The sequence below is a fragment of the Centrocercus urophasianus genome, unplaced genomic scaffold (assembly GCF_019232065.1).
Source record: "Centrocercus urophasianus isolate 14NV4802_14NV808 unplaced genomic scaffold, USGS_Curo_1.0 seq_10, whole genome shotgun sequence".
Classification (NCBI taxonomy): domain Eukaryota; kingdom Metazoa; phylum Chordata; class Aves; order Galliformes; family Phasianidae; genus Centrocercus; species Centrocercus urophasianus.
Window position 1 is genome coordinate 89,730,390 of NW_024884142.1, and position 16,755 is coordinate 89,747,144.

General features: G+C 39.0%; 1 protein-coding gene across 4 annotated transcripts in view; it reads left to right on the forward strand.

Annotated features, from left to right (window-relative positions):
• Positions 1-15,698, forward strand: part of PLCB1 (phospholipase C beta 1) — a 369,568-nt gene extending 353,870 nt beyond the window's left edge. Inside the window, exon 32 of one of the 4 annotated variants that reach the window (XM_042829898.1) lies at positions 12,463-15,698. In XM_042829898.1, the coding sequence (XP_042685832.1) occupies positions 12,463-12,693 (231 nt within the window). In that variant the 3' untranslated portion in view covers positions 12,694-15,698. The remainder of the gene's footprint in view (positions 1-12,462) is intronic. The other 3 variants (XM_042829908.1, XM_042829913.1, XM_042829922.1) reach the window with 3 other exon arrangements.
• The last annotated feature ends 1,057 nt before the right edge of the window (positions 15,699-16,755 follow it).

Genomic DNA, 16,755 nt, shown 5'->3' on the forward strand with positions numbered 1-16,755 from the left:
TTTTACAAGATAGAAGCTACCAACAGTGATACACACAAATGAAATTAAATTGAAAACAAATCAGAGCTCTGAGGAGGTCATGTTATACATTCTGATGGAATCTCAGTGGAAAAAAAAGCAAAGGGCTTAGTGAAGTTCCATAGGATTCATCTCAGTTCAGTCTTGACCCTCTGGTGAACTATGCTTGGATGAACTGTATTAACTTCAGAATGAGAGGCCAGGGACCAAATCCACTGATGTCAATAGAAAAGCTCACTTTTCCTTGTAGGAGTGTGCAGCCTTCACACACTGAGATATGTGATGAAGGGAGGTACCAAAGGGGCTGACTTCTGTCCGTGCTGGTATTTCAGTCACTTACATTGGGGCTGCTCTTTCATCCTGGTCCTTGGTTGGTTGTGCCTTAATCTTTCCGTCTAGGATAGGACAGCATAGGCAGAAGGCACTTTGTGCCCTTCTCACACCTGTAGCTTCACATTGTGCTCTAAATAACTTTTTTTTCTAATTAAGCATAGTCTGTCCCTCCTCAACGCACTCTTTTCATACAGCAAGTTGTTATCAGTGTGAAGATAGCACTGTTTGGTGTTAGTAAGTCGTAATATTGTTTATTTTTCCTGTATCTTCTAGATGTACCTTTCAGGGACAATATCTATTCCTTTTTCTGGCAAAAAGTCTGACCAAAAAAAAAAACCAAAACAAAAAAACAAATGGTGGCAGTATCACCGACACATCTGTTCAAGGAGACTTTAAAATGTCCAATTTCACTTCAAGGTGAAAAATATACCATAGAGCAGACTTAAGCATGCAGGTGCTTGCTTTTGTTTATGATTTTGCATGTTGTCTATCAGCATAGCTCCATGAACATAATCCACCATACTTACCAAGAGCTGACCTCTGGACCTCTGCTGGTTGGTTGAATTGCAATGCTGGAGCTGGCAGTCATTCATCCATGTAAACCTTAAGAAGGGCAAAACACCCAGAGGCTTCCCTTCTTCATGGAGCTCAGGTGCTCAACAGAAACCCACATCAGGTTGTATGCAGAGAGAAAAAACTGGGCAGGTCTGAATGTGACAGGAGCACCTGACTTCTCAGGTCAGAAGTTTTTGTCTCTACTTTGACTGTTGAAGCAAGCTTGGATTTTAAGCAGCATCCAGGTCCTGTTTTCTAGACACATTCATGCTTTGCAGTTTCCCTTAGTTGCTAAGACAGGGTAGTGGAAGATTCCCAAACATCTGAAATGCTTCAGTGAGGAAAATGAGCTTTACTCATCTGCAGCACTTCTTTGTGACTGATACTCATTTCAGATCTCTGCTTGGGAAGGAGTTTCACTTCACGCCATTTTGTGCAGGTGTTTCTTTTGTTTGAACTGGTTAGATTTTGCCTGTGCTTAAATGTTACCACTACTGTAGATCCAAAAACCATCAGTCAATCACTGTCTCCCCCTAAAGATAAGTGAACCTTGTCTTTGCCCTTTAACAGGCATGAGTTCAAGCTACTCTATGCAGCAGGACAGGCTTTTTGTTGTTTCTCTAGAGTTATGAGTTATCTTAGTTACCTTATATGTCATATTTTGCATTGAAGGATGCAGCTAACCATCACTGAACCAAAGTTTTCTGCATGGTTCATTTGAACTTGATGGGTAATTAGTTGCCTCACTTTGCAATAGTCAGTGTTAATATGACCTTTGAAAAAAATGTTTCGATAAAAAGCAACTGAACTGAAACATTAATCCCTTGAACTTAATCATGAGGATGGCTCCATTAACCTCCCTTTGCACAGCATTCTGTAATCCAGTAATAGCAGTGCAGACAAGAAGAGGTTTTTTTTCCTTTTAAGTTCATTGTAGTGTCAGGAAGTAAAAGCCTTCAGGCTATTTTTAATTAGGTTGAACCTTTGGGCAGTGCTGTTCTTACATGAAGCTGTAAAGTTTTAAACAGTTGTAGTTAACGTTCCATACCAATTTTGCATCTCAAGTAAAAAAAAGAATGTGTTTAGTAATACAGCACGAAGCAAAGAAAGTGGAGGATATCTGGATGAAAATCTGATGGGGGTAGAGAGATGTGAAGGTAAGAGTAAAACATGGACACAGTGTAGCCATCACTAACATCAGACTTTGTATTTTTAGTTGCAATGGTACATCCAGGTTTAATGTTCATTGTATAACATGGGTCAAGTCCAACTTGTCACTGCTATACTCAGTCTCAGAACTTTCCCTACACTTCTCTCCTGGAAGTACAGAAGCCAAAACACTGAACCGTTATTTCTGGAAGAAGAAAAGTGAAGGACAGTAGCTCTGGCTTCGGTGTTAAACTCCTGCTAGGCACATACTTACACCTAAGTTTACTAACAAAAAGCCTGACAATATTGCAGTAATTCATTCTCAGGTGATTAAAAACATGGACTGCAGTTTAAAAAAGCTCAGTAAACCTTAGATCATCTGGCCCAAACTGATCGTTTTGACAACCTGTGAAAAAATTGAATAAAAACGGAAAGTCACCTAACCCCATCTGTGAAGCAGAGCAAAAGTCAATATAGGACTCAGCAGTGGGATAAAAATATGCTTCTCTACTTGGTCTGGTTGCTTTTCCAAAGTGGTCTTCATCCAAGACATGAACAGCTGAGCTATCTCTCATGGTGAGGCTGCTGTTTGAGCACTTAAGAAAGGTCATGAAGTTGTTGTTTTCATCAAATTAGAAATATTAAGATTTATTATTTGCTTGATCAACACCTGCCTCAAGCTCTGGGTAACAGAGAGCATTTTTAAGCTTCCAATTCTAGCACAATAGTTTAAAAGTTTAAAAAATTCAGAGCATCTGAATGATTTGGGTGCCTACCCAAATTTTATTTACCCAAATTAATTTTCAAAATCAGCCAATGCAAATTGATTTTTTAAAAATATTTTCCACGCGGATTAAGACGTGGGTAAGTAGGGAGGAGTATGTTTAACATTCAGCCATTCATCCACTTAACCTCTGCTTGTCTTCTGGGAAAAGGAATGGACACTCTTAAACTTCTGGAAAAGCAAAGTAAGGTGCAGGTAATTTTGTTTTAAAAAGCGTTTCCCATGTCAAAGGAAGTTTTCCTTTTATTGATATGCTTGGAGGTGTGTGGGTGAGCAGAAGAACAGGCTGCTTTGCTGAAACAACAGACATACATTACTTCCTCAAAAGAAAATCTTAGCTTGTAATGCTACCGTTCTTTTTTGCCTTGATGCAGCCTTGTTTGAAGATGAAAGATAGTGATCAGAAGTAGAGCTAATGATCAGAAACATACTGAGACTTATTCGCCAGTTTGACAGTTGCCCTGCTGCCTAATTCCAAGGCAAGTGGGAGGACACTGGTGGAATTGAGACATTGTGATAAACTGTATAAATATTTTCCAGTGTCTGCCTAACATAACCATCACATGCACATTGACCATGTATACCTGTATGTGTCTGATACCTCAGTATTAGATTCTAAGTAGATTTTTTTTTCATTCGGGTACGTTAGAAAATAGTGAGTCAGTTGCTAAATTGGCTCATCGTTTGGGGAGATGTACATCTCTGATAGTAAAGAGGAAGCCAAATTCATGTTGAGAGTGAGTGAGTTAGGAAACATTTTGGAATAGCTTTTGTTGTTACGAAGGATTACAGAGCTGCAACTACTTGAAAAGATTTTCAAAGAAACTTCTACGGCTTTGATCTTTATTCAGATAGTGCTTGCTTTCTAGTCTAAAAACATTCATTTTAACAGATATTAACAGAAGGACTGACTGCTTAGTAATTTTCTAAGCAGACTTTTCAATGAGCTTCCATCCTGCAGAGACTTTCTAATGTGATCAGCCATAGTCAGCACAAGATAAACTTCAAAGTGTGGTGTAAGGCTTGATCAGTGAGATTGTTTTTGAGCTAATGATGGCTTATTTCTAAAAATGCATGCAATTCCCTGGCAATAATCAATACCTTCGAAATTATACCAAGCATGTACCTTAAGAAACACACCTTAGTATGTGTTCAGAACTCAAAACAGGCTGAAGAATTTAGACGGAGCAGGAGGGCAGAGCAGGCTGTCTCAATAAAAGGAGATGCCTGACTTAATCATAGGATAACTCTCTTCTTTCTCCATTGAGTAGCACAAGGATGCCACTAGAGAGACAGAGAAATAGGTTATTTGTTTCCTTTTCATTTCATGGTTGTATTTGAGAAGAAATCACTGCTCTGAGAGAATTTTCTGCAATACTAGTGGAACTGCTGTGGATGTTCTGCCAATAGTCAGACATAGGCTACACTGTAATTATCAATTAGCAAGATGGACGTGAGAGATTGAAAAATATTTTGCTAAGCTGCATTTAAGAGTTCAGTATTCAGAGTTCAGTTTCATCTAGGATCCAAAAACTGTGGAGTCGATTTCACCATGGTTTTCTCAGGTCCGTACTTATCAGCTCCAGAGCCCTTGCACAAGAGGCCTCAAGCACCTTTCTTGTCTCTCTTCTCTTTCAAAAATAGCCACAACCTCACACTCTGTGGGACAGCACCACTTTTAGGCAAAGCACATTATGTAAGTGGCCCTGTGGATTCCAGGGCCCCCTGGAGACACTCAGCTCAGCTGCTCTGGTGCTGCACAGCTCTGAGAGCCTCATGTCCTCTGGCCCACCCGGGATTTGAAGTATTTCTGGACTATATTGTTGCTGTTATAACCTCCAGATGTCATTTAAAAGGACTTTCTGAGGGACTGTTATGGCCTCTTCAGCTAAGAGTTGCTGTAGTGCAATACTACCAAGGACATGCTGTTGGGCCTCTACTGCCTGTTTATACCCTGGAGGCATAATGGAAATGAAAATATCACGATCAGTAGAAGGTAATGGATGCACTTACTTGTTTATTTTGAAGACAGTATCCAAAATATGAGTAGCACTTCTTGTAAACGGACCAGTGAAGAAGCTCCATTTGAGCTATGTCACTGGAGTTATTTATCCTGGATCCACCCCAATAAACGAAGGGCATCTGTTGAGAGATGAGACTTCAGTGGAATTTCTCTGGATTTATTGCATCGAATCAGAGCAGATTTCTTCAGCTCACAATGAAGCTAACTTTCTCCTGTGATAATGAAAAAGAGAAGAATCTAGCCCTAAAATATTATAAGTATTTGTGAAGAGGGGATTGTTACCATTAGTATTAGCTCAAATTACCTTTATTCACTACCTCATGATATCCATAGGTCTCATATTTGTACAGTCATCAGAAGAACACCTGATAGCTTAAGAAAGCATTTTATCCACAAAAGAAACCAATTACACAAAATACTCATAAGAAAGAAAAATGATTCCAAATATGCAACTTAATGAGGTACAAGAAGGTCTTTGCATGAGAATAAATTGCTCCACTGCTGAGAAATAGGAAACAAAGTTACTGTGAAGAAAATCCTTCCACAGAAATCAGAACAAGCTCTCTTTTCAAAGAATATTCAAGAGATTTGAAATTTAATAACAACAATACAACCACCAGTAGCAAACATCACCAGTTTTGGCTTTTACTGTAAGGAATTTCTCCAGCTCAGAAATTTTCAGCAGAAGTATAGTACACACCTCTGCGCATGTAGTACAGATGTGATCTGAGCACCACTGATATACATCTCTTCACTTTAACATTTATTTTTTAATTAGCTCTTAGAATAGATGTTGCTTTATTATGCAGAAAGAAGATAAGAGTTTATTATGAGAGTGTTCAAATCTAGAAGCTCTGGTCCCGAGTTTCTTCCCAGTCCCTTTGGTTTAATTGAAGTTGCAGTTAATAAAGGTGGAGACACAGATTGATGAAGGCCCTAAGGTTACAATCTAATGCCTTGAGAGAGCAGGTGCTAAAGGACTCTTTTATATGGGGACTTGTACGTTGGGGAAAGCATAGCAAATCACCTGTGCTTTGGTAGGAAGAGACACAGGGCTGAAACTTGGAAGACAGCAGTTAGGGGATGTCAAACAGGGAACATATGAATAAGGGAAAATAACACAGTACACAGTTTCTAGGCTCCTTAGTTGTAAAGTGCTTCCGGTGCTATGCTGATTTTTTCATTCCTGTTGTGGGGTAATTTCTGGAGTATCTGGATCATGTAACCTGTTGACATGAGAAGCCTGGGGTGGCAGTAATGGATCAGTCCAAAATAAAACTGCTGAGCAACTGCCCATGAACTCAGGAGGAGATCTTAACAGTGCGGGAGGATTAGCTTGTTGTGCTAGACCTTGTGTGAGGGACTAGGGGAACTTTATCTGAGAGAGAAAGAGTTTGTGGTGGAGCTAACAGAAAGTCCTGGAGTTGGTGTCACTCATGTCTATCGTGGTCTGAAAAAGAACTATTATTTGTAAAGGCAGTGATGGGTGTGCACTGAAACAGAGATGTCCTTGACTGAGGACAGGAATCGTTAACAGAAGATTTCCACTCAGTGTAAAGATGGCACAGGCTATCCTTTACCTAGTGCAACACGTTTCCTGTGCCATCTCTGCTACTGATTGCCCTTAGGCTTTCTTTAATGATACAGCGCATCAGCATCTTTTGAGATAAGACCTTGGCTACCAGTGCAGCTTTGTTTCACATTTAGCTATATTGTCCTTGAGTTAAGCCCAAACATTAATCCAGTGGCACGTTCCTTTATGCACTTGTCTATAGCCGGTAGAGAAAGAAAATACTTCAACTCTTGCACTTTAATGAGCTCTGCACATGTAGTGATGTTAGCTCAGCTTCCCAACAAACTGCATTTCCCAACTACTTTCTTTGGGCCATTCTTTTATGTGGTAGAGGCAGGTAAATTGCTTTTAGGTATTGTCCCAGGGCTCCTCAATCCTATCAGCCTCACCTTGAGTCAACATCTCCTGCAGCCCCTCTGGCATGCTGAGTGCCACGGAGGGACCGAGTCTGTGGGTGGCTCCAGGACAGCTAAGCAGTGCTTACTCCTTTGCCTTCCCATCAGAAATCTGCTTAGTGGAAGAAATAACATAGCCCTTAATAAGAAACTCCTCCTGTTTCCAATTAAACAAAAATTGCTGCCTATAAATCACTTGATTCCTGAGCTCTGTTCCTCAATTTTACTCTCCCTGTTACTGACAATTCTTGCTACTCCTATGTCTTTTAATGCTGTATCCCTGCAGAATGGCTTTCTAATTAAGTAAGCTCTGAAAATGAAAAGCAGCAGAACAGCAGCTTGCTTGTTCTCTGTACCCTTAATCCTGGTGTCCTGTATGTGCTATTTTGGAAGCTAAATTGAGGTCGCTGACATTATGCATATTTGTTGTCTGATGCAGTCTTAAAAGCCCCAAATCCTCTATTCAAAATTATCTTTAGGCATATGGGTCAAACATTTGCAGAAATCAAAACAGCATTTGGAGCTTTAGCAGATTTAGAGAAGCGGGGGAGGAATGAGAAAGGGGCTGCAATCTCAGGACAGCCTATCTGTTGCAATATGCTTTCACTGACCAATGAAGACATCATTGTCTCTGAAGTTAACAAAATAAACAGTCCCAATGGTATGTGAAGAGGAAAGCGGGAGCTCTGCTAAGCAGAAATGCCCTGTAGAGGTTGCAGTCACCCTTTTGTTCTGAATCGTGCAGTGACTGGTTATTACATCTTGTCAAAATGCATTCTGCTGAAATTGCGTGGAAGAAATTAATGCAGTTGAGCTTATATCATCAATAAAACATAGGAACAAGTAGTATTTATGTGGAATTAAATATACTACTTTGTGTCGGTAGTGCCGCAGTAGTGGATACAAAGTAATATCAAAGTGCGCTGGCGAATAAATATAATAATCATGTACCAAAGTAGTCATTATTTTGACATTTTTTTATATCCTCTACCTTAAGGGATAATAACACAACTTACAAAATTTTCTCATTTGGAATCAAAGCTCTTGAAAATCTTTCCAAAAACTTGAGAATGAAGGGTTTCGTTTGGAAATGTGAGAGATTGTTGGAAATATCAAACTGTTCCGTTTTACCTGGAGTGCATTTTGCCTGAAGAATTGAGCCAAGAAGTTCTGATTATTTTTCATTCATAATTCACTGCATTACTCACAGCAAGAAAGAGTACGATCAAGGAAACAAAGTGTTTATGAATAATGCAAAATAAGGTAGATTAAAAAAGAAGGGATGAAAGAAACACAAAACTTAAACTGGCATACAGAAAAATTGCAAGAAGTATGGAAAATTGGAGACTAAGAAAAGTTTATTTTGGCTATATTAAATGTTTTTAGTTGGAAGAGCTTCATCAAAACAAATACAGTGTTAATGAATGTTTTTGATGTGACAGAATTTCATCAGAATTTCAATCCATTTCATGGATTTTTTTCCCATTAAATGTTCCCTTTAACAAGTTGTATTTTAGATATATATTTCTCAAATATTTTTTGCTTGAAGATTTGTTCTTCAGATGCTCCTCAAGTAGTGTGCTTTGGTCATTTTGAATTGAAAATACATTTCTTAGAAAGTGTGAGGTGGAATGAAACCCAGTCCCTCTGTGGAGGTGGCTTGGTTTTGCATCAGAAATCTGCCTCAGGGATGAGATTTTATATGGTGGGATGATACTGTCTGGTCACTCTGCTGTGTAGACCAAGAATGCAGTCCACCAAGCTGTGGAAGCTTCTCTTCTCCCTCTTGCAATGGAAGAGAAGGAAAAATAGTCTGGAAAACTTTCATTACTAACTTCCGAAATGCACCTTAAAAAGGTGCAGCGGGATGGAGCAGCAATCAGTGTTCACTTCACAGCTTCAAAGGTGTCGCTTTGGCAGAAGGGGAGAGGGGTTGGACATGGTGTCCCCTGTAATTCCCCTGGGGCAGCCAAGGTGGAGGAGAGGAAGTCAGATGGCAGCGGTGTTGCGTGTCAGCCAGCTGTGTGCCTGTCTGCTGTCTGGAGCAATTGACGTAGGCTTGGGGGGAAATGCAGCAGACTTTTACAAGACCTTAACAACTGCACCAGCCCACAAGTGCATTCCCAAATTTGCTAAGTGTGATTTTTGTACAGCTGCTCCAATTACAACCGGATTGGGAACTCATTTGGTCTCTGTGACCACATACTTGTTGAAGGTACTTAGGGTCATGTTCTAATGCACTGGCTATATTTACTGCACGCAGCAAGGTCTCTGCTTCTGATACCTGCAGTTCTAAATCCAGTCACCTGAAACAAAATGTATTTGTGCATATATATGCTCCCCATGGGTTAAGCTACTACAGACCTTTCCTCCACATCTGAAATTTCTTCTCAGCTCATTGCTAGATTGTTATACTTAAACATCCCAGTGTGTTTGCTTTCCCACAGGTATCTTAAAAACAATTTTGAAATTAAAAACAAAACAAAATAATTTTCAGCAGCAGAAGGATAAGATGTATTTCAGCTAGCAAAAATGGAAGAGTTCAGTATTCTAAGCTTAAAACTAATGACAAAATAATATGAAATAATATAAATGTGGAATAATTACCGATTAAGGGGTTTTATATATTTATTTTATTTTCTAATTTTCTAAGATTTTTTTCAAGCAAAATGCTCAGTGTGAACTTCATCACTCCTAATACCTTGCGTTGGCAGCGCATTCTATTATTCATGTGATCACTTTTTTCTTGGTGGTGATAGAAATTGGTAGAAGATGTTCATTAGATCAAATTGTGAATATTTGAAGATCTGAAGGGGACTGGAGGGTAGTCTAAAACCAGAGTTTCTGCTTCTGTAATCCTTTATTGATTAAAGGTCACTATTTTAATGCTGTTATTTTTGTAGGGTTAGTAATAATAGCTGGGTCTAAGTGCTATTAATAGTTTTAATAATACTATTGTTTTCCTTTCCTGAATGCATTTTCCTTACTGTAAGCAGAACAGCCATATTCATTTTCACCTCCACCTTCCAAGGAAGTGTTGCCAAGACCTTTCTCTGAATGATGACCCTTTTTGGAAAGGGGTTGTAGCCAGGGATGCTGAAGAGCCCTTTGAAATGAAAGGGAATGTGAGCCAATCAGCTGGGCAGCTGGCTGGCCTCCAGGAGCTCTGCTCACTGAAGCACTGGCTTAGTCATGTAAAGCCTTACACATTTTCCAACCTCTTGGCTAGCTGCTGCGTTGCTGCAGTTGAGGTTCAAAAGCTACAGATGCTATTAGTCTGGGGCACAAGGGTGCATGAGCCTGTTTCTCCCCTGTGCTGCCCAGTGCCTGGCTGAAGTCAAAGGGGAGCCTCAGGCACAGGTACTCTAAGGAAGCCCTTGTGTGGTACAGATAACAAAGGCAGGACAGTTATAAAGCCTGAAATAGCTGCTGTGATCAGTAGTTGTAGAATTGCAATCCATAAAGTTACATGAAAAACAATTTGGTGTCCTAGTGGTTCACAGCCTGTTTCAGGCTTGTTGTGTACATGTATAATTTAATAGATGGCCATACTAACAGTGGAGGACCAAACACAGTTGTGGATGGTGCACCTCATGAGCTTTGATCCATACCTAAGCTTAATCTCTCTGCTTTCATCTGTAATTTGGGGGTAATAAAACCAGTACATGGCCATTGGATAAAACTAGGGTAAGCATATAGAATCGTTTGAGTTGGAAGGGACACTTAAAGGTAACCTAGTCCAATGCCCTGCAGTGAATTGGGACACCTATCACTCAGTTAGGTTGCTTAGAGCCCTGTCCAGCCTGACCTTGGATGTCTCCTGGGATGGGGCATCACTGGGCAACTTGTTCCAGTGTTTTTTACCTGCCAACCATGCTATACCGTGTTTTGTGTCTCTCAGATAATATATTATCACAGTGGAGACAAAAGGAGTATCCCTTCAGAATGTCTAGATATACAGTCAGAAAACAAATGAGAATTCAGTAAGAGAAATACCACATAAAAAGAGGGTGCTGTGGTACTCAATTGTATATGAGCTTATACAAAGGTGTATTTTAGCAACATGGTGTATTTAATGCAACCATTTATGCCTCGGGCTTGTTGGCGTTTGTCTGCAGTGTGACACCAAGGGGAAATGGAGGCAGGAAGAGCAGGAAGATTGCCATAAACTAGGCAACAAATGAGCCTTAGAGGAACTGACAAGGAAAGGCTATGTCTTAAATCTTCAGGAAAAAAAGTTGCAAAATGTGTCTAATGTAGAACTAGACCAGGTGAGCTAAGGACGGAGATTTGCACAACAGGAGAAAGAAGAGGCCTTACAGAAAAAAAGTCAGAAATGCAGGATGAAAACCAGGACAGAAGCACAGGGAGTGGGAATGGAACGGCTCAGAGGGAGGTGTAGTGGTAAAGTCACGTGCTGTGGACAGGACAAGGATGATAAGAGTAGAGTAGGTCCTGAAGTTTGAGTGAAAGTGTATATTACCTGTGAAAGCTGTCACAGTCAGGTGAAAGAAACTCAAAACTAGATTGCCTAGATTTAAGCCTAGAACTGACAGATCAGAACTCATAGTATCTTCATATCTTCCTGAAAAATACAGCTCAGAATACAATTGACTAAGAAACTATTGCAAAACTGCTGCAGCTACAGTTAGCAGAATCTGACTCCCTCTTTTTAAGAAGGTAGGTGGATGGATGGATGGATGACCGACAAATGGATGGATGGATGGACAGATGGTCAGAGCGCTCGCAGGATTTGGCTTTGGAACTCACCCTGTTTGCTTCCTCCATGCTCAGATTGGTCATGATGAAAAAATTGGCTTTGTCTTCAGTTGAAACTTCCATACATATTAATGTTTTCTAAAGAATGGATCACACAGATCCTTATATGGGCACTAAAAACAAAGGCTATTTGAGTAAATACTGGGAAAGGGCCCACAGCTTCCTGAAGACTGATAGCCAGATTTCTTTCTGCATGCCTGTTGCATCCTGTTGATGATATGACACTTTTTCCCCAGTTATGTCCAAAACACATACTGCATTAATCAGATAATGTAACTTTCCATTATCTAACCCTAAAAAATGTAGTTTAATGATTTCGCCCACCCCCACCCCGACTCTTTCTGACAACTGAGTTTTTCCTTATGTTTTCTCCAATCATTTTCAAACTCATGCCAAGAAATTTGGCACAAGTTATTATATTGTTCTCTGAGCAATATTTGTGGCGTGATTAATGTGTGACTTGCTACCTGAAGCTTAATTAATCTTTCAGAGGCATATCCACAATCCTTACTGCTCTTGAATAAGGAATCCTGTGAAGGCTAGTAGGACTGTGGACACGGATACAGATAAACCACAAGTATCTTAAGGATCTGAGTAGCCCAGCACGGTACCCAAAACCAGCCTTATGCACAAGGGACCGCGTTTTCCATCAGCTTTGCAATGACTGCATGGTAATTAATGGGCATAGCATATGTGTGGTGCTAATCTGAAAAAGAAAGAAGTATATTTTTGAATCAGGCAAAAGTGAGTTATTAACTTCCCCCCTCTCCCCTCACGTGGTACTTTCCCCACACTATATCTAATGCTAGTCATATTAGATATAAATGAAGACAACTTCTTTGTTTTGTTGTAGTTGCAGGTGGAACTTGATCAGGAATATCAAGACAAATTCAAAAGACTGCCTTTGGAAATTCTGGAGTTTGTACAGGAAGCCATGAAAGGGAAAATCAGTGAAGATGGAGACCACAGTTCTGCCCCTTCTTCTCTGGCATCTGACAGTGGGAAATCAAATCATAAACCTCTGCAAAGTGAAGAGGAATTGGAAGAAGATAATTCAGAAAAAGTGTTTGATACTACTTTTTAACTGCCCAAGCACTAATTGGTGCGCCAGGGCACAGCGCTCCCCAACTACTTGGCTCTGCTTTCCTGATGTGAGCTGCAACTGAAGCACTTCGGAAGGCAGGAGGGATCTGTATTCAAGTGCACATTTCCCAAAAGGAAAGTTGTAAAAGAATTGTGCAGAGGTCTTCATTCCCATTCTTCAGCTTATTATTATGCTAAAGCGTAGTGCAGTTGTAATGGGAAAATTAATATGTTCACCATCCTCTCTCTCTCTTTGTTGGTTTTCTTTTTTGGTCAGTTTTCAATGGGTAATTTTCTGGCCATGTTCACTGCTAAGAATGTTTAATGAAGACCAGTATATTGAAAAGAGACAAATGTGTGCAGATTTCCTTTTGAAGTGCCAGTGCAAAGTGCTCTAAACTAATACAGATCCTAGAGAATATTATAACAGTACTTAATTATATTTGTTTCCTACTTTATAACTGCACCTTGACAACTGTACCATCATTTTACATTTGCACTGAAACATTTAATCCTTTTTAGCTTTGCAAGCACTGGTGGCTTGCTGTCTTAATATTATGTTTATCACGGGGACAGAAATATAATTGCTGCTGAAAACTCTTGGAACTGTGGAGAAGAGAGAGAAAGAGAAGAAATTTGCCTGGAGATTGTTGGTGTCTGTGTACGTCCGTGTTGTTACACCGTGTGAGTGCATATATGTTGGTATATATATATATGTGCACACACATCTGTCTATATGCACACATGGCATGTTTATATTTGAAGTCGATGTGGTCTCTTGGTGAAATGAAAAGTTTCAGGGATACGTGTATAGAGAATCTTTATGAAAGCTAACATCTGGGTTGTACTGATATAAAATAGTCATTAATCATAAGGTTCTTTTTGTGGTGTTAGTGTTGTAAATCAAAGTAGTTTTAGAATATAAATTTGATATATATTTTGCAGACTTAAAAGTATTGATTTTAAGTATCATATTTTAAGCTTACTGAATTTGATAGGATTATAAAATGTTTAGGACTACAGTATTTGAAATTGAGCAGAATCTTCCATTATTTTTAAGACCGAGGTTCGGTTTTACTAAGGTCTGGAATTTAAAAGGCAAAATATAAAAACCTGATCATTAATATTTAAAAGTATATATTAATCCATTTAACTGACTAAAATAAGAAGAATCAAAGTTTATGTACTGTATGATATGCATGAGAGAAGTAACAGCACATTTTCAGAAATTTATATCAAAAGACAAAGAGACTTCATGAAAGTCAGGATATATGAAAAGGTAAAGAAATGCTATTCTCTGGCATCCCGTATTAACAGAAATAGGAATTATGAAACATTGCAGATTGATTCTTGTCTGTGTCCGAGCCATTGAGTGATGCTAAAGGCTCTTCCCTTGGATGTGTAGTGAAAAGGCGTGCAGATCTGTACAGAGAGGCTTGATCCTGCAAGCTCACATCCACAGCTGACTCTGCACACCGCTGGGCTCAGTGGAACTTCTTTAGGTTAATAATGTTCATGCAAGAACATGTTCATGTTTGCAAGATTGGGGCCTTACTTTGCGTTCAGCAGTGGAGAAAGAAATCAATTGCATAGGGAGGCATTTTAATACACCATAACAAAGTTACTTTTCTTCCTTTCCCTCAGGATTTTAGTACTTTAAAAAAACTTTTTATTTGAATTTAAGCAATAACATTCAAATTGAGATTAAGATTTCAGTTAAGGAATTGTGTGTATATTTAGTTCAAATTATGGAAGACAAACAGTATTTTCATGTTTCTTTTCTAAACTTAGAGTGGAAAAAATTGCACAGTTTGGAGATTGTATTTTGGATTAAAACTGTCTTGATTTATGGTGATGAAAGTAGTGAGCATAAAACGCAAAAATTTGACTTCCATCTTAATACTAGGAAAGGGGAATCCTCTGTAAATCTTTATTTTGCACTTTGAAATCAATATTAATCATTTATGGAAAATGAAGAGTCAAGATGTAATGCTGCATTTTATAAAGTGAAAATGACATTGTTTAAATTATTAAAAGAATAAACTGATAGCAGTGTTGACAATAAAACTGAAGACTGTCAATGTACAGTGCAGGCTTTTAGGTAAAATCTTAGCTCCTTTGAATTTCAGTGGTACACTCCTGGGGCTTCAGCAGAGCCAGGGTATCACCACGGTCTTTGAAGAAACTTGGGCAAATACCAATTAATCTTTATTTATATTTAAAAACACAACAAAACTATTCTGGTTGGGTTAAGTATACTATTGGCTGTAGTCATTTTACAGTACGTTTGTATTTGACCATTTACTGTACTCACATTTTTTATATCTGTACAGTGCCACTTTCTGCAGGTGTAAGGTAGTGTGTAATACTGTACATCTTGCATTGTTCAAACTATTTCAGTGAAACAGATATCATTTAATATTGATATTACTTGAACTAGAGTAAGATAATGAAAAAGGGTCTTTATGATGTGCAAGTCTTGTGCCTTTTATGTATTTGCCTTGTTCCGTGTTGAATGTGTGGAAATGCTGTATTGTGGATTTTCTGCTGTATAGAATAGAGCTGTCTATATTAAACTAGGTCGTGCACTTCAGATATCTTTACACTACTGAAAATAGCTTGGTTTTGGCAGTATAAACAGAATTTTAAAAATTCTAATGACAGCCAGACATTTTAGATTTAACATGTTCATAATTATGTTAATTAATGCTCATGTATTAGCTAAACATTCACTGAAAGATAACTAAAGGGACATCATTGCTTGCCTTTCTTTGAAATCAGTGTTGCTCTTGTACATTGTATTAATAGTGTCTGTAATTGATTAGTCCTTGATGATTTGCTTTCAAAGTAGGATGAAATATTTCAGTTAAAATGTATTTTTTTTTTTTTGGTTCTTCAATCTATGATTGTTTCAGAGGCATAATTCACATTTTTGTAAAAATTCTATGCAATTTTGTGGCATGATGTTTCTTCCACTTGTAATTTTATGTGCTTACATTACAGATCCAAAGGACAAATAAAAATTTCTTAACACAAGGTGGATGTTTTCTCTGTTCGTTGACTCACGAATGGTAGTTGACTCCGGAAACCTTCCTGACCTCGGAGACCTTATGCTTTGCCCCCACAGAGAGCAGTGGCACAAGGCGCCAATGAATTCCCCCCATCGGCTCTTCTGTTCACAAAAATAAGAACAAGAAACTGTATGTCAGGATCTCCTCCGGCCCTCGCAGGGAACGTGTGCATTTGCTGCTGTTCTGAAAAAAAAACCAAAGGAAACAGGAAACAGGAAAAATGCATGGCAGCTCATGAGCCAGTAAGAATACCTAATGGTGTACAAAACAAGCCGTTACAGAAGAACAATTGCATGGTTTTTCAGTCATACCTGTAAAATACCTCAACGTTTTAGAGCTGCCTTACTTCTTTTCACTTCCCCAGATGTTCTGCTAATCATCTATGCAATTATATATGTGCTGTGAATTGTACCTGTGCAAAGGCCTTCCACTGAGAGCACTGGAAAATGAATCTGTTCCTTTGGCTTTTGACTTTCCCCATTTAATTTACAACATAAAAGATTATCTCTGGGAGAAGAGATAAGCAGGTATATTAATCCAGTGTACTAAGGGATATACCTATTAAAATAAATAGTCCCCAAGGCAGTGAGACTCGAATTACTTACTAGAAAAGATTTGGGGAAATGGGGTTTGAAGATAAGAATGGACATGGCACAGTATAAAAGCAGAAAGGAAGAAAGGAATAGACATAAATGTTGAGACCAGGAATTTGACAGACCAAGAATAGGAAAGAAAAAGAAGAGGAAGACAGCAAAAGAAAAGGAAAATGGATTTATTTCCTTCTCAAAGAAGGAATAGTGGAGTGTGAAACCATCAAGGACACGGTTTGCCAAGGCTCCATCATGATAGGAGGCAAGAGGGAGGTGAGAGTGGAGGTGGATGGGAACTGAGTGCAGATGAACAAGGCTGAGAAGCAGCACGGTGGAGGGACTTACAGGAGCATGTGGGTGAGACCCCAAGAGGAGGGCAGACAGTGGCAGTGAGCACAGTGA